Raw genomic sequence first — 27706 nt, 5'->3', positions numbered from 1 at the left:
AATATCTTGGAATTGAAAAAGAATAAATAATGAATGTACAATGCAGAAGTACATTCACTTATTTTTAAGGTTTACTTATCCTTTAAGAGGGCTGCCTGGTAGGTCTGTTACCTGTATAGAACTGCCGGATACCCTCAGAGGAAGAGGATAGTCACAGTAGAAAAGGTGCCGGTGATAAAGGGGGGTGAAACAGAGGCGTCACAGTGGGGGTCCCCAACTCACACATCGATTCCACACAAACACACAAGTACAGACTGGTCCAACATTGACACTGCCGAATAAATTAAATAAATAGGTTTCTCTACAAACACAAATACAGCCTTGCTACGTGCCACCTTAACTGCAACTCCCAGCATCCTCCTGGGAGGGATGTTCAGAGTTAAAAATGGGGCAAATTGGGGGCTGTTGTTCCACCATACCCCTCAATGATCTGTAGTACTAGAGGGGAAGGTTGAGGATGGTTAAGACCATAAAAAGGAATGGGTCTTGCTGTAATGGGTGTGGTTTAGTCAGTTAGGGGTGTGGCCTAATATTTAAATTAGGGAGGTAAGGTAGAACTTTAACCCCAGCAGCCTCCGTTATGTAATACAATGAGTGGGAACTGTCATGCTGCTAGTGCCCTATATTCACCATCATGGTGGTGGTACCTCGGTGGCTTCATGGTGGAAGATCAGCACAAAGAATGGTCAACCTTAGAGCATTGGAATGTTACCAACAATATTGACTCCTGGTGCCCATACGCAATCACACATTGGCTGCTGACTTACCAACGCATCACAGGATCAACAGCCTATGGTAACGTCCCTCCCCAATTGATATCGAAGACGGGGCCCTTCAAGTCTCATTGGCTGAGGACCACCATCAGATCATGGACCTCACTGGACCGGCATTTTGGTGGGCAAATCAATCGTTTGGTGAGCTCAGATCTTCCCGTGCATGGCCAGCTTTGTGTTGCGTTATATCAGAACAACGCAATCAAGCAGAACCAGTGACGGAGGGTTCTCCACTTTGCACAGTGGGCTCCAACCCAAACTTCAGTAGCTGGATTTGTAATATTGGGAAACACAACCAAACTAGAGCACGGAGACTTGGAACATGCGTGTAGCACATCTCGGGGCCCTCTGGTATCAAAGCTGTGGTTTTTGGGGGGTGGTACATTTTTCAAGTTTGTGATCATCAAGTGCATTTTGTCTGGACATCAAATAAAACCAACCGGATTGGGGAATGTTACAGAATTGTGCTCCCGAACAAGGGTAAGACGTGCACTTGGAAACAAAGCAGATGTTCCATTCAGATCCATGCAGGTCCCCCAGTGCTTGGAAAGGGCGAGAGAAGCGTGAAGAAGGAGAGGTCCCACATCGTCTCCTAGTAGAGTCGCTGAAAGAGGAGGCTCCAGAGAACCAGAAAAATAAAATCAAAGTCTAAACCAAAATGAAATGAAGAATCTCGGCCAATAGGCTTTGCTGGTTTCTGGCACAGGTTGGAATAAACGGCCAATCGGAAAGGACAGGTTTAATCCCTTCCATTTGAATCAGGGAATCTGCCGTTTCTGGAAGCGGTTATTGCAAAATAATGTAGAAAGCATCTCCCTCTGCTGTTGAATAGCGCCCCCTGGAGGACGCAATAAAAGCAACATATATTAAACAAGAATCTATAATAACCAATGGCAGGGCCTTCATCGTTTCTTAGCCTTGGGTCCCCAGATGTGGCAGGACTACAATCCAATTATGGCTGCCATCTCTTTGGGGTTTGTCTAGGAGCCCTCTGGATCAAAGCTGCCTTTTCGGGTCTCAGACGATGAAATCAGAGCTTTACCCCCCCCCCCCCAAAACAACCACCTCATCTCTTTGTCCAGCTTCTCAAACCAGCAACCCTAACATCTATCCCAGCATTCTTCAACATTGGATCTTCCGTCCAGCCACAAATGGAGACCCAAGATTACCAACCATGGACCTGCAGCACTCCCCATGCCGAAACACTGGGCCAAGAGTTTTAGGGACCGAATAGTTGGGTCTGTGACCAAGAAGATCCAGCATTAGAGATTAGAAAATTTTTTTTTTAAAAAAAATTAAGGATGATTGGATCAGCTCTTCCCAATGCCGATTGGTGCATGGATTCCGAATGGAAGGCAAACCCCCTGATTAGTCAGAAGATCCAAGGAATAAAAGCCCCATAAAAGGCCATGCCCGCTCCATGCCGGTGACCAAGCAGAGTTGGGTTAATTCCAGGAGTGATGGATTGGTCCCTTATCCCTCCCCTCCTTCGCCGATTGGTCGGTGCTGCTTCCCTTTAAAACACGGATGGATTATCTGCTTATTTCTGTATTTACTTCCAGTGCTAAGAAACTAGAGGAACACAAGACTTAAGGAAGGACAGAGGTGCTCGCAGTGGCTGTGCAGTTACTTGAAGGCTGTAAATTCTCCTGCAGAGGAGGGGACAAGAGAATCACATTTATTTATACATTTATACAGGCAGTCTGGTTGTTATGGAGGGGAACACACAGCGACCTCTAGTGGGGAAAGGGAAGGATTTCACACAGGCAAAGTGTATTTTTCATTAATGTCCTTTTAGACCATAGATAAAAAGCTTATAATCCAAATGGAACATTCTATCTCTGTATATTTGTATTTATACATATAGGAGGAGGAGGTGCCATATTGATTCCCTTAGACAGTACAGTATGAGGGTATAGCTTATTGTGTGCCCAGAACATTCCTTCTCTGTATATTTGTATTTATACATATGGGAGGAGGAGGTGCCATATTGATTCCCTTAGACAGTACAGTATGAGGGTATAGCTTATTGTGTGCCCAGAACATTCCTTCTCTGTATATTTGTATTTATACATATGGGAGGAGGAGGTGCCATATTGATTCCCTTAGACAGTACAGTATGAGGGTATAGCTTATTGTGTGCCCAGAACATTCCTTCTCTGTATATTTGTATTTATACATATGGGAGGAGGGAGGTGCCATATTGATTCCCTTAGACAGTACAGTATGAGGGTATAGCTTATTGTGTGCCCAGAACATTCCTTCTCTGTATATTTGTATTTATACATATGGGAGGAGGAGGTGCCATATTGATTCCCTTAGACAGTACAGTATGAGGGTATAGCTTATTGTGTGCCCAGAACATTCCTTCTCTGTATATTTGTATTTATACATATGGGAGGAGGGAGGTGCCATATTGATTCCCTTAGACAGTACAGTATGAGGGTATAGCTTATTGTGTGCCCAGAACATTCCTTCTCTGTATATTTGTATTTATACATATGGGAGGAGGAGGTGCCATATTGATTCCCTTAGACAGTACAGTATGAGGGTATAGCTTATTATGTGCCCAGAACATTCCTTCTCTGTATATTTGTATTTATACATATGGGAGGAGGTGCCATATTGATTCCCTTAGACAGTACAGTATGAGGGTATAGCTTATTGTGTGCCCAGAACATTCCTTCTCTGTATATTTGTATTTATACATATGGGAGGAGGAGGTGCCATATTGATTCCCTTAGACAGTACAGTATGAGGGTATAGCTTATTGTGTGCCCAGAACATTCCTTCTCTGTATATTTGTATTTATACATATGGGAGGAGGGAGGTGCCATATTGATTCCCTTAGACAGTACAGTATGAGGGTATAGCTTATTGTGTGCCCAGAACATTCCTTCTCTGTATATTTGTATTTATACATATGGGAGGAGGGAGGTGCCATATTGATTCCCTTAGACAGTACAGTATGAGGGTATAGCTTATTGTGTGCCCAGAACATTCCTTCTCTGTATATTTGTATTTATACATATGGGAGGAGGAGGTGCCATATTGATTCCCTTAGACAGTACAGTGTGAGGGTATAGCTTATTATGTGCCCAGAACATTCCTTCTCTGTATATTTGTATTTATACATATGGGAGGAGGTGCCATATTGATTCCCTTAGACAGTACAGTATGAGGGTATAGCTTATTGTGTGCCCAGAACATTCCTTCTCTGTATATTTGTATTTATACATATGGGAGGAGGGAGCTGTCAGATTAATTTTTAGGCTTTAGCCTCCCTCTTTTACAAGAGGACTAAAAGTTACTAATGCAAAATCCCATAGGTGGTAGCTACACAGAAAGCACTACAAGAGACTGATTTAAGGCTGTAGGGAAGGTGCAACTGCTGACAAGAAACAAAGGAAACAGTCAAAGCTCATGCGGGAAAACTGGAAGCGGACGGACAAGCAAAAACTCTGTGACAGCAAAAAAAGACGAAAGCAAAGAACAAAAATAATACATTTAAAATACATTATTAAAAAAAAAATCATCTCTCGTATGTGAAAGTAACATCAGCATTTAATCCTGTGCAGCAATAAAATTAATAAACATACAACTAGGCAAGTTTTGAGCCGACAGTATCCCTTTAAGAAAAATCAAAGGTACAAACAAAATCTCCAAAGTGCAGCCCCTGTAATAGTAAGTGGGGGTATATATTATATTTGTACAGACACACGGACACGCACATCACAGATACATGGGAAAGCCGTACATGACAAGTGCAACAGATACAGACTCCTGCCAGCAGGGAATGAAGAGCTCACACATGACGGAGGGACGGGAGACGGACACACGGTCACAGGGCTCCGATAACAAACCCACCATAAGCTCCGCCCTGGATAGGAGTTTTGGGAGAAGCACACGTGTACAGACTGAAGTCTTCTGTCTGGAATCCGGCCCGGTTCAAGGACGGCTCAGACGCACTGCGGTGGATTTTTGGCAATGACCGGGCCAGCAGTTCAATGGAGGCGAGAATCTAAGCAAAATTCAAAATGTAGAACAGTTTAGGGCCCTGGGATGATCATTACTGGCATTGAACACATTTCATCTTCAGGTACTGGGGAAATTAGGCCTTTGATATTCTTTTTTTATAGGAGAAAGCCATTTTCCTCGCAGGAGTCGGGAAGGGGGAGCTTGTTGATCTGCTGACAGGACAGGAAGTGAGGAATGAAGGAGGAGCTTGTTTCTTTGCTGACAGGAAGTGAGGAATGAAGGAGAAACAGGAAGTGAGGAATGAAGGAGGAGCTTGTTGCTCTGATGACAGGAGAACAGGAAGTGAGGAATGAAGGAAAAACAGGAAGTGAGGAATGAAGAAGAAGCTTGTTGCTCTGATGACAGGAGAACAGGAAGTGAGGAATGAAGGAAAAACAGGAAGTGAGGAATGAAGAAGAAGCTTGTTGCTCTGATGACAGGAGACGAGGAATGAAGAAGAAACCGGAAGTGAGGAATGAAGGTGAAACAGGAAGGGAGTAATGAAGGAGGAACAGATAGTGAGGAATGAAGGAGGAGCTTGTTGCTCTGATGACAGAAGAACAGGAAATGAGGAATGAAGAAGAAACAGGAAGTGAGGAATGAAGGTGAAACAGGAAGGGAGTAATGAAGGAGGAACAGAAAGTGAGGAATGAAGGAGGAGCTTGTTGCTCTGATGACAGAAGAACAGGAAATGAGGAATGAAGAAGAAACAGGAAGGGAGTAATGAAGGAGGAACAGAAAGTGAGGAATGAAGGAAAAACAAGAAGTGAAAAATGAAGGAGGAGCTTGTTGCTCTGATGACAGTAGAACAGGAAGTGAGGAATGAAAAAGGAGCCTGTTGCCCGGCTGACAGGAGGACAGGAAGTGAGAAATGGAGGAACAGGAAGTGAGGAATGAAGGAGGCGCTTGTTGCTCTGCTTTAAGACAACAGATTTCTATCCTAATACTTCCACTGTGTGGCTATAGCATCCGGGGCTCCTTTTATAACCCAGTTCTGGGCAGGATCACTCACCTGTGGGAATAGGGGCCGTTCATCTCTCTTCTTCTTCAGGCAGTCTGCTATTAACCGCTTCATTGCTTTGGGACAATTACTCCTAACTTTGCTGAAGTCTGGAGATAAGTAGCCTCTGCCGACCATAAATATGATCTTAAAAAGAAGAGGAAGGAAGGGAATGCAGCCACATTAATCAGTGACATACCAATGGTTCAGTAAAAGAACAACAACAACGTTCAAAGACCAGAGATGCCCAAGGCAATAATTCCCCAAGCGTGCACAGACATCCTAGTTCACACCTACAACTGATGCGGTTGGAACCTGGTATACCTGCTGGTACAGCGCTCGGTCTCTATGTACGTGCTGCTCTCTTTCCCATGGTCACTTGGGGGTGAAGTTATGACGGATGACCAGTGTGCAGCTTTGCAGGAGGTCTTTCAAGGGATCTTTCCTATTCATCAAACGGCTTTCTTTTCCAGTGCAATGGGAAATCATCATCCCACTTTGAAAACACCAGCCCCTTACCTTTGCTTGACCACCGGAAAGAGAGCAGTCCAAGAGCAAACCGTGTTGGGGCTGCATTTTGCAACCTTGGAGAACTTTCAAACAACCATTCTTTGGAGGAACCTTAACTACACTTGTAAGTCATACCCCCTCAACTCTAAACCTATACCGCCCAATTAATTTGTAAATACCTGGTCTCTGTTGTTGATATTCGAGTAGGGCAACTGCCCTGTCATTAATTCGTACAGAACAATGCCAAAGGCGTAGACGTCGGACTGAAAGCTGTACGGGTTGTTATCTTGCATCCGAATGACCTCCGGAGCCTACAAAGAGATAGCAGCGACCAACTGAAAAGATGCTAAGAGAGGTCTATCCAGCATACAGTATTAAGATAAATGCCAATTTGCATAATAATAATGTTCTCCCCATGAGTTAGACCAATGGGCAGAGGAACTTACCATCCACAGAATGGAGCCGGATAACTGCTCAAACTGATGAGAGCCACTCCACCGGGACTTCACCGTCGCCAAACCAAAGTCACCGATCTTCACCGTGAGGTCTTCATGAAGGAATATATCTGAGCAGGGGGGGTTAAGGAAAACAACCAATTACAGTAGAGGAGAAAGAGAAGACCTAGAGTCATGTATATACATATACAGAGAACCGGCCTATGGTTGTGGTTCCTTGCAGCTGCAATGATCCATTTCCTCCAGAAGGTGGGGTTACTCTTCTATACTGCTCCACTACTATTGTCTTCAGATCCTGGACCCTGGTCGGACCATAGGTGGGGCTCCTTTTCCCAGACAGGAAGTGGAGGCAAGAACCTCACTGTCAACCAACCAGGGTTCAGTTTACATGAGAAGGGGGGACACAGGGAATATGCTTAGGCACAAGGAAGGATACTATTGCTCTTCAGGTCTCTGTGAATGATGGACTTTGCGTGCAAATAGCTGTAAATCATGCAAAAACATGACAATTATTATTCATGACAAAAAAAAAAAAACCCAAATGCCTTATTTATGAACACAAGGCTGAAGCTTAACCCAACATGTCATACCACTGCCCCATCAATATCAGGTTGCCCAGTGGAAATTAATTCTGTATACAACGGGAGGCCAATGGGTGGGACTGAGGTTTCCTATGGCTATGGCCTGGGCAACCAAATATTGGTGGTCCTGCAGGAGAGAGGGCTTCTCCATGCAATGTCCGACTCCCCAGCCTAAGTCTCACATTCCCGGCACGGAGTAGAAAAGGGATCGGCATACGTACTCCATGCCCTGTGCCGTCTGCCGTGCAATGTCGATAAGTTTAATCATCTCAAATTTGGTCTCGATGATGTGCAGATGGTGATAGAGACTGGAGCCCTCGCACCACTGGGTCACTATTGCCAGTTGGGGCTTCGTGGAGTAGCCCATGAAAAGCAGGATGTTCACGTGTCGTGTTTTTCTGGGATCAAGAGAGAAGACAAATCAACTTCCCCTTTAAAGATGCTCACATGACTGTTATCAGAACCCATAGGGCTACATGAACCCTCACTTCACGCAGTCACCCCTTAAAAACCCTGTCCCATCAGAAAGGAGCAATCGGATAAAGGAACCACAGGAATGTGGTTGCTCCCCAATGGTCTCTTCAAGGGGTGTCAATAAGGCTCCCTCTACTAATCAGTAGTCCCTGGAGGCGGGACATTTTTTATTCCACTCCTACGTTAAATGTACTTACCGGAGGACTCCAACTTCATTTTTAAAGGCCTGTAGCTGCTGAGGCGTTGGAGCCGTTACATTCAATATTTTCACCGCTACGTCCCCTGAAGGAGTCACATGGGAGATCGTCAATGAATGAGCCCGAAATAAAGCAATAAAATTAAAGGGGTTGTTCACCTTTAAATTAACTTTTTACTATGATGTACAGAGGGAGACGATTTGCTATTGGTTTTAATTTTTTTTATTATTATTTGTGTTTTTTTGAGTTATTTAGCTTTTATTCAGCAGTTTTCCAGTTTGCAATTTCAGGCATCGGGTTGCTAGCGTCTAAATTACCCTAGCAACCATGCACCATACAGACTGGAATATGAATAGGAGAGGGACCAAATAGAAAGAGGAGTAATAGAAAGTAGCAATAACAATAAAATTGGAGGCTAACAAAGCATTTGTTTTCAGATGGGTCTGGAAAGAGTCAGAAGAAAAAGGCAAATAATTCAAAAACTATAAAATAAATAATGGAGACCAATTGAAAAGTTGCTTAGAATTGGTCATTCTAGAACAGTTAACTTAAAGTTGAACCACCCCTTTCAACACATTATACAATGGCAGTGTTGCTTTAAGAGAAGAAAATTAAAGGGGAAGCAAACTCAAATATAAAAAAGGACGGAGAACCTGACTTGGAGCAGCTTCTGCCACATCCACAACTTCTCAGTAGGATGCACTACTATGTTCTCAATAGTAAAAGCTTTAAGTTCAGCATGGTCATTTGGACTCTGGCAGCCTGCAAAACATCTGGATACACTGGGGGCCCATTTACAACAATTATTGGATCTCCTCTGTGGTTGACAGCGGGGCCAAAGAATCCATCCAACTTATTTCAAGCATTCATCCTAAGAATCGCTGAACCCTCTTGAGATATCAGAATGTACTACCACCACCACCACTTCCTTGTAGGCTAAAAACCATTTCTGCTAACACAACAAGGCATGCAAAGACTGGTCCTTTCTTGTAATTATAAGGGCACAGGTCAATTATTCCTAGGGTTGGGCCCTAGGAACCAACTGGCCAGGTCCCTTTCCCAGCATCCCAAAGTTCCAACACTGCATGTAGGACTAATCCTCCCTGGTCTTGCTGGTTCTTTTTAGTCACTGGAGCCTATGGAGATTGAGTTCCCCTCAATCACATGGCTGTCAAAGCTTCTTAAGGACTCCTCCACCTTGGTCATGTTGGTCATTGCAGCCTATGGAGGCCGAGTAGCCCCTATTACATGGCTGTCAAAGACTCTCAAGGACTCCTCATCCCTGGTCTTGGTGGTTCTTTTTAGTCACTGGAACCTATAGAGGCTGAGTACCCCCTATCACATGGCTGTCAAAGACTCCTCCACCTTGGTCTTGTTGGTTCTTTTAGTCATTGGAGCCTATGGAGGCCGAGTAAGCCCTATCACAAGGCTGACAAAGATTCTCATAGCTCCTTAACCATCCTTTACAGGCCCACTGCAGCCAACTCCATAGTGGGTAGCATTACATTGGAGCAGGAGAAGGCTCTTACAGGTCCACCTCTTCCTGGCTCTTCTCAAATGCCTTTCCAGTGACCCAAACATGCAATTATCTGGAAGTACCTTTTCTCTTAGTACAATTCTCAGATGGACACTAACGAACTGAACCAGTCACAGGGTGTTGGTTCTATCACCATCTCCTGGACATCTGCCTTTAATCAACTTATTCTACAAATACTACAGGGCTATCTCAGTCTCGTGAACGGTTCCACCATCAGACAAAGCTCATTAGCTCCCGTTGTATTTAAAAACTTTAATGTTTGTGTTTACTTCTCCTTTAAGTGTTCAGTGGTCATGTAGCCAGTAGTAGTACAGGGTGTTAGAAGAAACAAATAGAAAAATAAAACAATTACCATGCCACTTTCCCTTATATACTGTCCCAAAAGATCCAGAACCTATTCTCTGCCCAACTGTGATTTGCCCATCAGGAATCTCCCAGTCGTCACTGGAGTCGCGACGTCCAAGCGTTTTCTGCAACACAGTTTGATGGGGTCGGTTAGAACATCCGGGGGCTTTAGGGATTGGAATACACAATGGTCACAGGGCGGGAGATGTTCCCAGAAGCTTACCATTCGACTCCTGTCTTCCATTGAGGACGAGGAGGACTTGCGCTCTCTTTGCTGGCCTGGGGATTTCTGTAGGGCCTTGACGTTGGCGAGGGAGCCGGGGAGGGAGGCAGGTGGGGTCGCCGATAAGCCAGGAGTTGAACCTAATTCCAAGCAGAGAAATGTGTCCAAATGTGTCCATAAGGTCACTTGTCTTTTAAACTGCAAAGGTCTGGAAAACACTCTTGCTTGTGTCATTAATGGGTGCTACAAAATCATTCCCACTGCTGTGTGTAAAGCAAATGTATCCGACTACGAAATTCAAGGTACCCAAGGCCCTATAAACACTCAGTCCAAGTCAGAAGCGCATTCATTCCAATTGTTAAGAGCTTAGGGGGCCCAGTCTGAAGGCCAGTTAGGGGGAGATTTTGGGTGACTGCTTAATTGTGCCCTGGGTACCCCTGGAACTATAGCAGGGTGACTGTTACCCCAATATTTCTATATATCTGTAACCTTGTTATGAGCTAAGGGGGCCCAGTCTGAAGGTCAGTTAGGGGGAGATTTGGGGTGAGTGCTTATTTGTACCCTGGGTACCCCTGGAACTATAGCAGGGTGACTGTTACCCCAATGTTTCTATATATCTGTAACCTTGTTATGAGCTAAGGGGGCCAAGTCTGAAGGTCAGTTAGGGGGAGATTTGGGGTGAGTGCTTGTGTCTCTTGGAACAATAGCAGGGTAATTGAGGGGTATTCCACCGTACAAGCAAATCTTGTAATTCAGCACCAGCCAGAGCTACAGATGGTGAATTACAAGTGCCACTATTCTTTAGAAAGGACGGGATGACAGTCAGCCTTGCTGCCCAAGAATTGGTCAGGAGTGAATGCTTTACCTATGAAAGGTTTACATACAGCAATGCAGTCTTATACTGTATTAAAGAGGACCATGGTATCCCAACCTATCCCAAGTGGAGATTGATTATAAAACAGCGCAACTACCTCTGCAAACGGGATCAGATTCAAAATCAAAGACTATTTCACTGGGGAGAGTATGAAGGAGTGGGCTGGGATCCCGTGAATGGTATTTCCGATGGCAGCGCGTCGGCTGGACTGAGGGGGCTGCGGGAGAAACAGGCAAGAAATCAAAAATGGAAAACAAATTGTGGAGGGGGGGGGATTATTGGGGTGAGAGAATAGGAAAGTGGAATATAATAGTAGGAGGAACAAAAAGTTGGAGGAGCAGAATCAACAAGGTAAAAATTTGCAAAATATTCCCAAATACACACATTGAAACAGCTTCTTGAAGGGGAAATGAAGCTGAAGATCAATTTAGCAGATATTTCACAGATTAGGAAAAAGCAGGAGCTACGGAGACATTAGTAGGAACCGGAATATATAAAAAGGGGTGTTCTTCAGCAAGGGAATGTACGGAATCTACGCCCTACAAGAGGGATCCCACACACACAAGTCAGGCATTAGAGGTGACTAGTGACACAGGGGCTCACATTAGGATTACTTTACATTCTGAATAAAGGGAGAAAGTCCCAGGGGTTGTAGGAAGGGGGCAACCCCCAACTCGAATGAGAATACATTGATTATACACCAGATGGGGCTACTTACCTCCCTCGATGCGCTGGAGACCCGGGTCTTGAATCAAGTCCTACAACAGAAGATACCACTTTGTGTTAGATCTGGATAAGTAAACCTTAAAAATAAGGGAATGTAAAACTGATGAGGGGCCTATTCTAAGCACTTTTGTAATTTACATTCATTATTTATTCTTTTTAAATTCCAAGATAATTCCAAGAAAGGTTTCTAATTTTATTCCTAAGCAGAAGAACATCAGCCTCTTTCTTTCTCCTGACAACTTCCTTGACTACTTGCTGGTCAGACTGGTGGGAAACTGACCAGCAGGTGGCGCTGTTGTAACAAAATTCATTCATATAAACAGCAAATGTATCCCTTAATATCTTGGAATAAAAAGAAAATAAATAATGAATGTACTTTTCAAAAATGCTTAAAATAGCCCCCTCGTCCGTTTAACATTCACTTATTTTTAAGGTTTACTTATCCTCTAAACGGATAATAACAGGAAGCTCTATTATAGGGGTAATTAACACAGCGGAGGGAGAGGCCCCTTGCACCCGGCCTTCCAGCCATGATTGCTGCAGGTCTCTCCATCCTATTCAGCATAGCAATCTCCCCATCCATGAATACAGAGCTGCCTGTGTTAACCAGCACTTTATTCATAAGGGAAAAGGGAGAAAACACACAAGTGTCTCCTCTACTGCCCCATACTGGTGGCAGATAGTAAGGACTGGGCTGGCCTGTGCCATGAGTATATCTAGAGTTACTCCCCCACTGCTCCTATCAAGTGTAGGCACACCACAACGTAACAACAGAATACCAGGCTCTTACATCTATATTGACCGGTTCGATGGTGTTTATGTGCACGTTCGGCGCCGAGGACGATCGATCCCGCTGGCCAAACTGGTTCCGGTGGTCCTCGTCGGGTCGGAACGGCTGGGGTATCGGGATGGACTTAGAAGGAGAAGCACTTGGTAGACTGGGAGGGCTGGAAAAGAAAGTCAGTGAAGAGGGAGCACATAATTCAGTAACGGGCACAACTGTTAGTAAGAAGACGTGACATCTCTTGGGCAGCTCTATTGATGCTGGGAGCTGCAGTTTTACAGCATTTGGAGGACCATGTGCCTGGCCCTGCAGAAGGCAAGCAGAGAGTCCACTAAAGTGATTTTCTGTTAACGTCTAGGAGTTGTATTTAAATGAAGCTACATTCATTGGAAGAATGATTACTCCTCTGCTCCCTGTTAGCCGAAGGTACTCTAGCTTTCCCTTTAATCCAAGCAACCCTCATGCAAGTGGATTGTGGGATTTGTAGTTTAATAATAGCTAAAGAGTCCTGTAAGGCATTTCCCATGCATCTCAATGGAAGGTGGCACTTTTCCAATGGGTTGGATGGGCTTTCAGAGTTGACAAAAACGATACTTTTTGTTGCAAACGAACAAAAGGAAACATTTATCATGATTTGGAGGATCCATTGGAGTGTTGCTGTAATTATCCCCATCAGCTCAGTGGGGATTTTGTTATATCCCAGAGCACAGGAAAAGCATCAGAAAGGAACAAATGGGCCGACCTACAAGGTATTTGCTGTTGAATCGGCGGTTCTGACTCTTGAAACAATGCAGCAGAATTCAATTCTCCTCTAATAAGGTTGCTACATCGTTTCAGAGACTATAAACAGCCACACAGTTAAAACTTGCAACAGCAATTATATTCACATACCATTTTTTTTTAATAAAGATCCCCTTTAAATTGGTTGTCCACCTTCCAAACACTTTTTCTTTTTCAGTTGAGTTGTTATCAGATTGTTCACCATAAACAAAGACTTTTTTCAACTGCTTTCCATCTTTTAAACTTTACAGTTTTCCCAAAAATGTAAGTTTAATGTTCGTGCTTCGTTTCAGTGAGACCTGCAGCAGGTCGGGTACCGGCGGGTTAACCCCAAAAACCTGCTGTACCCTGCGGGTTGCAGACAGAAGTTTCGGGAGCGGGTACAGACGCGGGTCGGCAGTTCTCCGGGGTTGCGGGTATCCTCAATAGCGAGTTTTACACCTTTTTTCTGATCACGCCTACTTCCAATGATGTCACTTCTGGTTTACAACAACAGCACTTCCTGTTTTACTCCTTTTTTTCGATCACGCCAACTTCTAATGATGTCACTTCCGGTTGATAATGACAGAACTTCCTGTTTCTCGATGGTCAGCGGGTTGCGGATAAGGTACTTGCGGGTCGTGTAGCAGGTCCAAGCGGGTAAGTATGTGGGTTGCGGGTTTACAATTAGTTACTACATTTCTCAGCAGCATCTCTGGAGTATTAGCAACTATTGTATCAATTCTAACAGCTGCCTGTAATCAAAGTCAGGGATTCTGCTGAGCAGGGACAAAGATAACATATGTATCAACGAAATGTATTTAGAACAGTTTACAGGGTCGGCGACCCCCCTCTCAGAGCTGCTTTAGAAGGAGAAAAATGAAAGTTTACGCTTCAATATTACAAAAACAGCCACAAATATAAAAATACAGCATAACTGGAAAAAGTCTATTTCTGGTGAACAATCTGAAACCAACTGAACTGAAAAAAAAAAAGTGTTTGAAGGTGAACAACCCCTTTAAAATGAAATTCCACGTATACAAGCGCATTCTGCAAAGTGAAGCTTTGCTTTCAAGCCGTGCCAATATTATATTTATTTGTTTTCCCCGTTTGGAAGTCTGGATCCCTGCGGGGGCCTTGGCCAAGGGCCGTACATATACCGCAGGGGCAACTGTCAGTTTCAGGGAACTGGAACATCAGAGCTAGAACATTACCCTGTGGCATCTGGAGGGGGCGGAGGAGTCAACGACTCAACGGCTGGGACAAACTCTTCAAAAGGAGCTTCCTCCTGAGATATCGGGTGGTGCTCAAAGAACTTGGAGACAAACAGCAAACTGTGAGGCGGAAACAAAGGGAAAGAAAGAATTAGCCGAAGCCCATAATGTCCGTTGAGAGGAGCAGTGGCTGTGAGCAATACATGGAATTACATCGATGTATCAGTACACAGAGATATCTAGTCGTGAGAAGTTTTGCTTTAGAATGAGCACTACAAGATATTTAAGGCAAAGTTAAAATGATGGTTCACATTTTGACAGAGAGTAACATCCTGAGACAATTTGCAGTGGGTTTTCATTTTTTATTATTTGTTGTTTCTGTAGTTCTTTAGGTTTTTCTTGAGCAGCTCTCTAGGTTCCACAACCTGTTTGCTAGGGACCAAATGACCTTGGAAGTCATGCATCGATTTAAATACGAAACTGGGAATATGTAATGAGGAGGGCCTGAATAGAAAGAGTTATGTCGCAATAACATAAGCAATAAATAATACATGTATAGCCTTACAGAGCATTTTTTTCTTAATAGACGGGGTCAGTGACCCAGATTTAAAAGCTAGAAAGGGCAGGCAGAAGGCAGCAAATTACTAAAATGTCCCACCCCATTTTCTGCAATGGGTAGATGAGGGACAGATACATAAAAGATGTCACAGAGGGTCAGGTTGGGAGAGGGAAGGTGCAGTGTAACATGGGCAAGTGTGATTGGCTGGCCAGCTTGTATGAGATTGCTCTGATTGGCTAAAAGCAGGCTAGCGCTCGGATTGGCTAAAAGCAGGCTAGCGCTCGGATTGGCTAAAAGCAGGCTAGCGCTCGGATTGGCTAAAAGAAGGCTAGCGCTCGGATTGGCTAAAAGAAGGTTAGTACCCTGAATGGCTAAAAGCAAGCTAGCGCTCGGATTGGCTAAACGCAGGCTAGCGCTCGGATTGGCTAAAAGCAAGCTAGCACTCGGATTGGCTAAAAGCAGGCTAGCGCTCGGATTGGCTAAAAGCAGGCATGGGCTCAGATTAGCTAAAAGTAGGCATGGGCTCGGATTGGCTAAAAGCAGGCTAGTGCTCAGATTGGCTAAAAGCAGGCTAGCGCTCAGATTGGCTAAAAGCAGGCTAGCGCTCGGATTGGCTAAAAGCAGGCTAGCGCTCGGATTGGCTAAAAGCAGGCTAGCGATTGGATTGGCTAAAAGCAGGTTAGTACCCTCAATGGCTAAAAGCAGGTTAGTACCCTGAATGGCTAAAAGCAGGCTAGCGCTCGGATTGGCTAAAAGCAGGCTAGTGCTTGGATTGGCTAAAAGCAGGCTAGTGCTTGGATTGGCTAAAAGCAGGCTAGTGCTTGGATTGGCTAAAAGCAGGCTAGTGCTCTGCCATGCGTTTTCACAGGATCCAACGAAAAAACGATGCATGGAATTCATATCCTCTTCAAGCTTATACCCAGAATCCCAATGCAGAGCATTTTACAGCGAGCTGTGGGTCGGCGCCAACTAGGAACTTACTCTAGGCGGTCGTAGTTAACACACATGAGAGGCACCTCCGTGCTGCAGCGCTGGTGGAACTTGTACCCACACGTCTGGCAGCGAAAGCCCTGGAATAGCAGCTTCCGGCAGAAGTCACAGAAAGCGAGTGTGAAGAAGGTTTTCCGTACCTGTTTAACACAAAAACCCAATAGGACTTACTGCCACGACTTAGGACTGGCAACTCATACAGACATGAATGGGACTCGCTACTGTGCCAGTCACACACCCCAATAGAATTATAATGAGACTTAGCGGCACGTTTCTGCCTCCCTTACCGCTCCTGCATCGGGGTCTCTGTATAGGAACAATTATATTCTAGGGGTCCGGGGCCCCTCATCCTCCCTGGATTTCCATAGTAAACCTTTGAGTTAATGTAACGAAAAGCAGCCACAATTGCCAATGATCTACAAACCCATGGCAACTGACCAGCAGGTAAAATGTAACAATCGGATATCTGCATGTGATTGTCTGAAATAACACTGTAAATAAATACGTTTTACAAACTTCGCTACAGCCCCCCAACTAGATCGACATTATGATACACCCATTTCTATGGAGCCGTTGTACCTACAAAGTTATGGGTTGTGAGTGGCACATTCTCCAAGACTTCCACGTGTAACTCTTCTCCGGTGATCCAGCTTATATCTGTGTCCCAGCCAATCGGCTTCTTCTCCCTGCAGGGGGCAAATACAAATCAGAACGGAGGCGGCCATATTGCTTGTGGCAGAACCCGCTCCCCCTAAGTGTTCACTGATGATGTTACAGTCTATGAAGTGTCAAACAATATGGCCGTGTATGTGTTACAACTCAATAACCTTTTGTGATTCCCCACTGTGAGCAACACTTACCCATCCTGCACCCTGTAGACAGCACAGCATTCTGGGATCAAGCCTCGCATCATCAGGGCTTTCTTTAAGCTGTCTCGCACTGTCACACCACTCCTTGCTGGTACCTGGCAGGAGAAAACAATTAAAGGGGAAGTAAAGCGTAAAATACTAGAAATGCTGTATTTTGTATACTAAACATAAACTTTCTGCACCACAAACCTAATCAAACAAATGATTTGTGCTTTTTAAAGTTGGCCACAGGGGGTCACCATCTTGTAACTTTGTTATACATCTTTGCAAGACCAAGACTGTGCACATGCTCAGTGTGGTCTGGGCTGCTTAGGGATCGTCATAAATGATCAAAACAGCACAAGTCAAATAATATCTGCCAGAAGCCGACACACAAGACTGATTAATAATCAGAATACACAGACTGCACTGGGTCCTGTGTTGTCATGTAATCTAATGTGGAGTTTATAGTTTTTGTATTGTTTAATACAAACTTTCTCCAACTCTGCAGAACCAGTGGCTGCAGCAAAATAATCCTCCAAATAGAATCCCAGTTTATCTGTTTAAATCTGGCTCCATGATCTTTGTCCCTGCAGCTGGAGTTGGAAACAGTAAAGGGGATGTAAAGGCAAAAATAAAATCCAATACAAATCTCTACACAGTCGCCGACTGCTCTACAGGGAAACAAACAAAGCTGCTTGAGTTCTGCATGGCTGGGAAGTAAGGCGGGGGCTCCCCCTGCTGTTCATAAGTATGATTGTTTCCCTGCAGAGCAGTTAGGGACCGTCTGACAATTCCTATCCACAGCAGTAAATGAAGGGAGAATTTCACTGCATTCAGTCAGGTTTCTTATAAAAACGGTACACATTTTTTAATTAAAGTATATTGGAGATAGGTTTCTTTAAGAAAGTAAATATGGGATTTTATTTTTTTGCCTTCACATGCACTTTAACCACTTGTATTATAAACTCCTCCTTATCTGTAAACATAAAACAAGGCAGCAGCCTGGGCTCTGGGACTGTGAATCCAAACCCATTCCCTCGACATGTACTGAGAGTGCTAAACAGAGAGCTTTGTTTCCCTGTACTGTGCTCCTCCTGTGCTGTTCTCTTTCCTACGATTCGATAGGGTGGCGGGGGGGGGGAGGTGGGACCAAGTCCCACTACTGAACATGGGGAAGAGAGCAGCCCTCTCTGAGAATCACAGCTCTGATGAAAGAAAAGTATTGAATCTTGGATGGACTTAACAAGAAGATATAATCCAACCGCATAGTCCAACCACAGAGGTAAGTTTAGCACCCACAGGTCACCGATCCTACTCGACACCCTGGCACCCAACACATCCGACTTACCACAGTGCGCTGCTTGTTGGGAAGGAAGACTCGAACGATCGGTTTCTGGGGAGATCTGGGGTTGATGCGGGAGGGATCAGAGGGGGTGTGCAGGGCTGAGAGAGTTGAAGGTGCCAAGGATAGATTCGACGGGACTGAGGAAATCGTCAGCTCTGAAGACAAAGAAGAGGAGTCGCTTCCATTGCCCATAGACTCCAGTAACTGCTGCTCCCTCTGCTGCAATAGATCCAGTTTGCTGGTATATTCTTCATAGGCCTAAATGGGAGACACAGTGGGAGTATGTAATGATAGAACTGGTAGGAATGTATGTACCATCTATTACAGACGGCTCATGAGCCAAAAAAAGAGACAAGAATGGGGTACAAACATTAGAATTATGCTTAAAGGGAAAGTAAAGAAAAATGAAAATTGAATATAAGCTTCCTCATACTGAAATAAGAAACTAAATATAATCAATTAAATATTCTGCATTGTTTCTGAAATAATCAAGTTTAAATTCAATATTCCTCTCTCAGCATCTGTTTCTCTTCATTCTGTCTTCATTCAGGACTTGGGGGTCAGATGAATAATCTACTATATCTTATAGAGGGGCCCCTTTTGCCTAGAATTAAACTATTAAACTCACCAGACATTGTGTCTCTCTACATGCAGGATCTGTGCAAAAGGCAGTTATTTTGTTAGATTTTGTTTGTATTGGAATCAGTTATTTGAAAGAGCTCTAATACATCTGCTAGGAAAGGAGCCCCCCTATAAGATATATTGGATCTAACTGTCAATGAATATCTGACACCCAACTGCTGCATGAAGAGAGAATGAAGAGAAACAGATGCTGAGAGAGGGATAGTGAAGAAAAACTTGATTATTTCAGAAACAATACAGAATATTTAATGGATTGTATTTAAAAATTTTCTTACTTCAGTATGAGGAAGCTTATATTAAATTTTCATTTTTGCGATAGTTCCCCTTTAAGAATACTTTTTGTGGTAAACCACAAAAACCTTGGGTTGAATCTGTGGGATGAGGCACTTTCAGCAGCCTGAAAAAAAAAATGAGGCAGAACCTGTTTGGCTTCCCTGTTGCCTCCCGGGTTTTCTCTCCGATTCGGCTGCGTCAGGCGTGAGAGTTCAGTGATCGTGACTCACCGAAACCTCCCTCGTCCTGCACTCGACTCTCACGCCAGATGCACCACTTAGTAGCTTGAGAGTAAGGGGAGGGCAACCAAGGGACGAAAAGTTAAGAAAACACTGAAATTCTAAGGATACAGCCGTGTCTGCACCCAACAATGGAGATGTTTATTTAATAACCATGTGTCTGTGTTCATCCTGGATTCTCTGCTACTCACTACAGAGATATTGTCCCTATAACAGCTCATTGCAAAACATTGGGGTAACAGTCACCCTGCTATAGTTCCAGGGGTACCCAGGGTACAAATAATCACTCACCCCAAATCTCCCCCTAACTGACCTTCAGACTGGACCCCCTTAGCTCATAACAAGGTTACAGATATATAGAAACATTGGGGTAACAGTCCCCCTGCTATAGTTCCAGGGGTACCCAGGGTACAAATAAACACTCACCCCAAATCTCCCCCTAACTGACCTTCAGACTGGGCCCCTTAGCTCATAACAAGGTTACAGATATATAGAAACATTGGGGTGTCACCCTGCTATAGTTCCAGGGGTACCCAGGGTACAAATAAGCACTCACCCCAAATCTCCCCCTAACTGACCTTCAGACTGGACCCCCTTAGCTCATAACAAGGTTACAGATATATAGAAACATTGGGGTAACAGTCACCCTGCTATAGTTCCAGGGGTACCCAGGGTACAAATAAACACTCAACCCAAATCTCCCCCTAACTGACCTTCAGACTGGACCCCCTTAGCTCATAACAAGGTTACAGATATATAGAAACATTGGGGTGTCACCCTGCTATAGTTCCAGGGGTACCCAGGGTACAAATAAGCACTCACCCCAAATCTCCCCCTAACTGACCTTCAGACTGGGCCCCTTAGCTCATAACAAGGTTACAGATATATAGAAACATTGGGGTGTCACCCTGCTATAGTTCCAGGGGTACCCAGGGTACAAATAAGCACTCACCCCAAATCTCCCCATAACTGACCTTCAGACTGGACCCCCTTAGCTCATAACAAGGTTACAGATATATAGAAACATTGGGGTAACAGTCACCCTGCTATAGTTCCAGGGGTACCCAGGGTACAAATAAGCACTCACCCCAAATCTCCCCCTAACTGACAGCATCAGGGACTTGGAGTTAGAATTACCTCTAGATATATTGATGGGGGGTTGTGCTCGCCTCCAAACTTGTCCAACAGGGCTTCTATGTGCTCTTGTGTTAACTTTATCATTTGTTTGATATTCCAGACCTGGAGAGACAGACAGACAGACAGACATGTGAGCCGTATTCCATACAAAGGCATGTGCTGAATATCACTGGGTATCGGGGGGCTTAAAAAAATTAGGAAGGAGGGAAGGACCAACAAATAGCACAAGGTTGGAATCTCCTCAACTAAAGTCTCTGGATCTCTCTAAGGGGATCATTCCGTACATTTTGGGGACCACTAGCTTAAAGGGGTTGTTCATCTTCAAATTAACTGTTAGTATAATGTAGAGAATGATATTCTGAATTGGTTTTCATTTTTTATTATTTGTGTTTTTATGAGTTATTTAGCTTTTTATTCAGCAGCTCTCCAGTTTGCAATTTCAGCAGTCTGGTTGCTACGGTCCAAATTCCCCTAGCAACCACGCACTGATTTGAATAAGAGACTGGAATATGAGTAGGAGAGGCCTGAATAGAAAGAGGAGTAATAAAACATAGCAATTAGGGATGCACCGAATCCACTATTTTGGATTCGGCCGAATACCAAACCGATACCGAATACATTTTTTACTTCCTTGTTTTGTCACAAAAAGTCACATGATTTCCCTCTCCGCCCTTAATTTGCATATGCAAATTAGGATTCGGTTCGGCCGGACAGAAGGATTTGGCCGAATCCGAATCCTGCTGAAAACGCCCGAATCCCAAACCAAATCCTGAATTTGGTGCATCCTTAATAGCAATAACAATAAATGTGTAGCCTTACAGAGCCTTTGTTTTTTTAAATGGGGTCAGTGACCCCCATTTGAAAGCTGGAAATAGTCAGAAGAAAAAGGCAATTAAAAAAAAAAACTATAAAAAAAATAATTACCGTAATTAAGATCAATGGGAAAGTTGCTTAGAATTGGCAATTCTATAACACACTAAAAGTTAACTTAAAGGTGAACCTCCCCTTTAAACTGCAAGCAATGCCTGTAACATAGAAAATAGGCGATGCTAAAGGGGAAGTTCACCTTTACGATAAAAGAAATTCTTAGCAACTTTTCAGTTAGTCAATTTCTTTTTTAAAATAGTTTTTGAATGATTTGCTTTCCACTTCTCCCTCTGACCCCAGCAGCCAAATAATTACTGCAATTAAATCATCCTTACTTTTTTATGTATCAATTCAGGCTTCTCCTATTCAGCCTCTCATTCACACTGCCTGGTTGCTAAGGTACACTAGAACCTAGCAACCAAATAATAGCTAAACAAGAAAATAAAGAAATAAAGCGATACAAAAGTAAGACCAACTGCTGAATTGTCTCTGTATATCATTCTAAATTGTAATTTAAAGGAAAACTATCCCTTAAGTTTGAGAAATACAAAAAAGGTCCGTTCTTGGAGAGCGCAGTACTGCCATGTGGCCTTTACGATGCTTAGGATGCGACTATATCTTATGGTCATCATAATATCATCTTCCATTAATCTCACAGATGATTTTACAACTGTACAAATGATTTCATCAGTACTGTAATATATACAGGTCACTTCTAGGCCAAATACCCACAACCTGAACGTTTGTTGTACTTGCAGAACCTCCAATAACCGTCTCTAAATTACGGATTCTCAGTGATTTCTAATATCCTTATCATTTACAGTAGGGGGTACATTATCCCTTATAATACACGAGTGATACTCAGAGTTCCCTGTATAACTCAGCCTGCAGCCTTGTGCCTATATATGGTCACAGAACAACCCCTCAGTGACTTCTAATATCCTTATCATTTACAGTAGGGGGCACATTATCCCTTATAATACATGAGTGATACTCAGAGTTCCCTGTATAACTCAGCCTGCAGCCTTGTGCCTTTATATGGTCACAGAACAACCCCTCAGTGACTTCTAATATCCTTATCATTTACAGTAGGGGGTACATTATCTCTTATAATACATGAGTGATACTCAGAGTTCCCTGTATAACTCGGCCTGCAGCCTTGTGCCTTTATATGGTCACAGAACAACCCCTCAGTGACTTCTAATATCCTTATCATTTACAGTAGGGGGTACATTATCCCTTATAATACATGAGTGATACTCAGAGTTCCCTGTATAACTCAGCCTGCAGCCTTGTGTCTTTATATGGTCACAGAACAACCCCTCAGTGACTTCTAATATCCTTATCATTTACAGTAGGGGGTACATTATCCCTTATAATACATGAGTGATACTCAGAGTTCCCTGTATAACTCAGCCTGCAGCCTTGTGTCTTTATATGGTCACAGAACAACCCCTCAGTGACTTCTAATATCCTTATCATTTACAGTAGGGGGTACATTATCCCTTATAATACATGAGTGATACTCAGAGTTCCCTGTATAAATGAGGCTTGTGATTCCCAGTAGAGATGACTATAAAGGAGATGTGAGACAGAGGTCGGAGTACAGTAGAGAGGACACATATATATATATATATATACAGAGGAGACCGAGATGTATATACAGTACATAGAATACAATATTATAAACAAGGAGAGCAGTAGTGACACAGTCAGACATCAGAGATTTGGGGGAGGGGGGTCTCTGCACACAAGTAAAGCTCAGGCCTCTCATACAATAACCCACAGATCCCCCTCACCTCTTCCGGATACCCCCCGGACACAGACATTTCGCCGGCTCCGCCCAGTCCCCCCGTCTCGGACTCCAGCAGGTCCCCGTTAAGCAACGAGGGCCCCTCTGCTGATCCCCCACTTAGCGCCGCCATCTTGAAGTGGTCCGGAGCCGCGGGAGCGAGCACGAGGGATACTATAGCGCGCACCGGCCCAGGTCTTCCCAGGCTTCTCAGAAGGAGGGGCTTACCGAACGTGCGCGTACCTGACCAAGGCGCGGCCAATTAGATGACAGACGGGCAGTGCTAGCCGGGCGCTTTATTTACGTCACACCAGGGAGAACCCTCGACCGAAGCTCCACCCCGCTGTGCAGGTGCAGTGAGCGCGTGCACAGGCTCAGGAGCATCCCTTACGTCATGGTTTCGTGACGTCAGAATATGTATCACATTTGTTTCCACAGAACAGACTCCAGCAATTAACTACTGTATTGTTATATGAGCTGCCACCTCATTATTTTACCTAAAAATACCTGCATTTGTCTCTGGTTCTCACTGCCTCTAACATTCACCTTTATCTGTGACACCCCAATGTTTCTATATATCTGTAACCTTGTTATGAGCTAAGGGGGCCCAGTCTGAAGGTCAGTTAGGGGGAGATTTGGGGTGAGTGTTTATTTGTGCCCTGGGTACCCCTGGAACTATAGCAGGGTGACTGTTACCCCAATGTTTCTATATATCTTTAACCTTGTTATGAGTTAAGGGGGCCCAGCCTGAAGGCCAGTTAGGGGGAGATTTGGGGTGAGTGCTTATTTGTACCCTGGGTACCCCTGGAACTATAGCAGGGTGACACCCCAATGTTTCTATATATCTGTAACCTTGTTATGAGCTAAGGGGGCCCAGCCTGAAGGTCAGTTAGGGGGAGATTTGGGGTGAGTGATTATTTGTACCCTGGGTACCCCTGGAACTATAGCAGGGTGACTGTTACCCCAATGTTTCTATATATCTGTAACCTTGTTATGAGCTAAGGGGGCCCAGTCTGAAGGTCAGTTAGGGGGAGATTTGGGGTGAGTGCTTATTTGTACCCTGGGTACCCCTGGAACTATAGCAGGGTGACTGTTACCCCAATGTTTTGTTATGAGCTGTTATAGGGTTAATATTTCTGTAGTGAGTAGCAGAGCACCCAGTATACATGGTTGCTATATAAAAACCTCACGTGGTGGGTGTACATACACACTAGGCCCCCCCTCCAAGCAAATGTGCTGCAGGAAACAATTAATGATCCAATGTCATAGGACGAAACTTAAAAACTATTTTTACATACAGAAACTAGTACACTTTTTTAGGGCAACGTACTGTACAACTAGAATAACATTTTTATAACACGGTACCAGTGAAAATAATCTGGTGCAGAATGCAGTGATTAAAAATCAGGGAAGCAGGATCAGCATTGGTGGTTTGGGACATCTTTGGAAGCGGGACTGTTAAATGTTTGTGCTCTGTTTAGTGAGGAGAAGTAACGCAGTAGCATTTTCATGTATAATTGCCCAAATATCAGAGCAGGATGAACACAGTGCCAATCTCGTGTATAATACCCCCAGAAATCATAGTAAGATGAACACAGGGGTGACCTCATGTATAATATCCACATAACTCATAGCAGGATGGCACAGTTGCCATTCCATATATAAATACCCCAAGAACTCATAGCAGGATGAAAGCAGGGGCAATTCCGTGTATAATACCCCCAGAACTCATAGTAGAATGGCACAGTGGCAATCTCATGTATAATATCCCCAGCAATTTCAAGTATCAGGCAATATTTTTAGTGCTCCTGTTAACTTTTGGAATGTTATTTTTTAATGCAGTGCAGTTGCACCCTTTGCACCCCTGGTAGTTACGCCACTACATACACAACTGTAGCCTTAGAATTTCAGTGTTTTCTTAACTTTTCGTCCCTTTATAGCCCTCCCAACCACATTGACTAAAGCTGACTTATGGGAAGGGAGTGTGACTGTGGGATAGCAGGTATAGTAGGGAGAGATGTGTCTATAGTAACAGTGGATAATAGTCTCTGGGAAGGGAGTGTGACTGTGGGATAGCAGGTATAGTAGGGAGAGATGGTGTCTATAGTAACAGTGGGATAATAGTCTCTGGGAAGGGAGTGTGACTGTGGGATAGCAGGTATAGTAGGGAGAGATGGTGCCTATAGTAACAGTGGATAATAGTCTCTGGGAAGGGAGTGTGACTGTGGGATAGCAGGTATAGTAGGGAGAGATGGTGTCTATAGTAACAGTGGATAATAGTCTCTGGGAAGGGAGTGTGACTGTGGGATAGCAGGTATAGTAGGGAGAGATGTGTCTATAGTAACAGTGGATAATAGTCTCTGGGAAGGGAGTGTGACTGTGGGATAGCAGGTATAGTAGGGAGAGATGTGTCTATAGTAACAGTGGATAATAGTCTCTGGGAAGGGAGTGTGACTGTGGGATAGCAGGTATAGTAGGGAGAGATGTGTCTATAGTAACAGTGGATAATAGTCTCTGGGAAGGGAGTGTGACTGTGGGATAGCAGGTATAGTAGGGAGAGATGGTGTCTATAGAAACAGTGGATAATAGTCTCTGGGAAGGGAGTGTGACTGTGGGATAGCAGGTATAGTAGGGAGAGATGGTGTCTTCTATGAGAGAGCAGACTCACACAAGCCAAACATTACCATGTACAGTGTTGGTTGAAATGCCATACCAGCGGCTTCCATTGGATTCTAGAGCAGTGAAAAAACATTTAAAGTTAAGATTCATGAAGTACACCTCACTATCTGGCAGTCTAACTGGTGAGTCTGTGTTTAGCAGTTGCCAGGAGATCACCACAGTCCTGCCCTGCTTTATGGCAGCTGAGATTCTAGCTATCTGTATAACAGAGCATTCTGTCCCAGTGGCTGCACAGATCCTATCTGATGCCCATTGTAAGCAGCGGTCCTGTCCTGCTTTATGGCAGCTGAGATTCTAGCTATCTGTATAACAGAACATTCTGTCCCAGTGGCTGCACAGATCCTATCTGATCCCCATTGTAAGCAGCAGTCCTGTCCTGCTTTATGGCAGCTGAGATTCTAGCTATCTGTATAACAGAGCATTCTGTCCCAGTGGCTGCACAGATCCTATCTGATCCCCATTGTAAGCAGCAGTCCTGTCCTGCTTTATGGCAGCTGAGATTCTAGCTATCTGTATAACAGAGCATTCTGTCCCAGTGTTCTCTCTGATGCCTCAAATGATGACTGGACAATAATGTGTGTTTACAGAGTTAGATAATTATCCTTGTATCTACACCAGAGTTTTCTTGTGCAGTAGCTCATTCCCTATGACACTCACACTCAGATCAGCCCCGAGGCTCTAGGCCAGTGAAACGATGATGTCAGGGGATCTGTTCCACTGCAGAGACTGGTCTAGCAAGTTGGCAGCACTGAAACAGGCAAAACAAGTTTCTTATGGGCTGTTGTTTAAAATAAATATTGAGTCCCACCTTCTGGCTGTGCATTGTCCCCTGTAGTCTAACAGGTTATTACAGCGTGAAGAGTGGTACAGAAAATGACACCAACTGCATAAGCACTGCTGGATATAGAGGGGCTTTCAGAGGGGTTCTGTTCCCATGATGCACGAATCCCTGTAAATAACTGTTCTACTGAAATACAGACTTTTAAAGGGTAAGTAAAACCACATAAAAATGTTTGCCCTTTAGAAAGAATGTTCTGGGCACACAATAAGCTATACCCTCATACTGTACTGTCTAAGGGAATCAATATGGTACCTCCTCCTCCCATATGTATAAATACAAATATACAGAGAAGGAATGTTCTGGGCACACAATAAGCTATACCCTCATACTGTACTGTCTAAGGGAATCAATATGGCACCTCCTCCTCCCATATGTATAAATACAAATATACAGAGAAGGAATGTTCTGGGCACACAATAAGCTATACCCTCATACTGTACTGTCTAAGGGAATCAATATGGCACCTCCTCCTCCCATATGTATAAATACAAATATACAGAGAAGGAATGTTCTGGGCACACAATAAGCTATAACCTCATACTGTACTGTCTAAGGGAATCAATATGGCACCTCCTCCTCCCATATGTATAAATACAAATATACAGAGAAGGAATGTTTTGGGCACACAATAAGCTATACCCTCATACTGTACTGACTAAGCTAAGGGAATCAATATGGCACCTCCCTCCTCTCATATGTATAAATACAAATATACAGAGAAGGAATGTTCTGGGCACACAATAAACTATACCCTCATACTGTCTGTCTAAGGGAATCAATATGGCACCTCCCTCCTCCCATATGTATAAATACAAATATACAGAGAAGGAATGTTCTGGGCACACAATAAGCTATACCCTCATACTGTACTGTCTAAGGGAATCAATATGGCACCTCCTCCCATATGTATAAATACAAATATACAGAGAAGGAATGTTCTGGGCACACAATAAACTATACCCTCATACTGTCTGTCTAAGGGAATCAATATGGCACCTCCTCCTCCCATATGTATAAATACA

At 43.9% G+C, this 27706-nt stretch overlaps 1 protein-coding gene across 3 annotated transcripts; it reads right to left on the bottom strand.

Moving 5' to 3' along the window:
- On the bottom strand, positions 1 to 23414 carry braf.L (B-Raf proto-oncogene, serine/threonine kinase L homeolog). Of its 3 annotated transcripts, XM_041585156.1 has the most exons (20): positions 23172 to 23414; positions 20506 to 20607; positions 18218 to 18472; positions 16879 to 16982; positions 16602 to 16704; positions 16010 to 16158; positions 14470 to 14589; positions 12503 to 12659; positions 11705 to 11744; positions 11084 to 11203; positions 10113 to 10252; positions 9897 to 10014; positions 8008 to 8092; positions 7558 to 7734; positions 7192 to 7238; positions 6747 to 6865; positions 6480 to 6611; positions 5803 to 5937; positions 4641 to 4794; positions 1 to 2422 (listed from the first exon to the last, which is right to left on the bottom strand). In XM_041585156.1, exons 1-20 carry the CDS (start codon positions 23295 to 23297, stop codon positions 2400 to 2402), a joined length of 2406 nt encoding a protein of 801 aa, XP_041441090.1. In that variant the 5' UTR covers positions 23298 to 23414; the 3' UTR covers positions 1 to 2399.
- Positions 23415 to 27706: the final 4292 nt, after the last annotated feature.

The sequence above is a fragment of the Xenopus laevis genome, chromosome 3L, assembly GCF_017654675.1.
Source record: "Xenopus laevis strain J_2021 chromosome 3L, Xenopus_laevis_v10.1, whole genome shotgun sequence".
Lineage (NCBI taxonomy): Eukaryota > Metazoa > Chordata > Amphibia > Anura > Pipidae > Xenopus > Xenopus laevis.
This window is presented reverse-complemented; position numbering and strand designations above follow the sequence as displayed.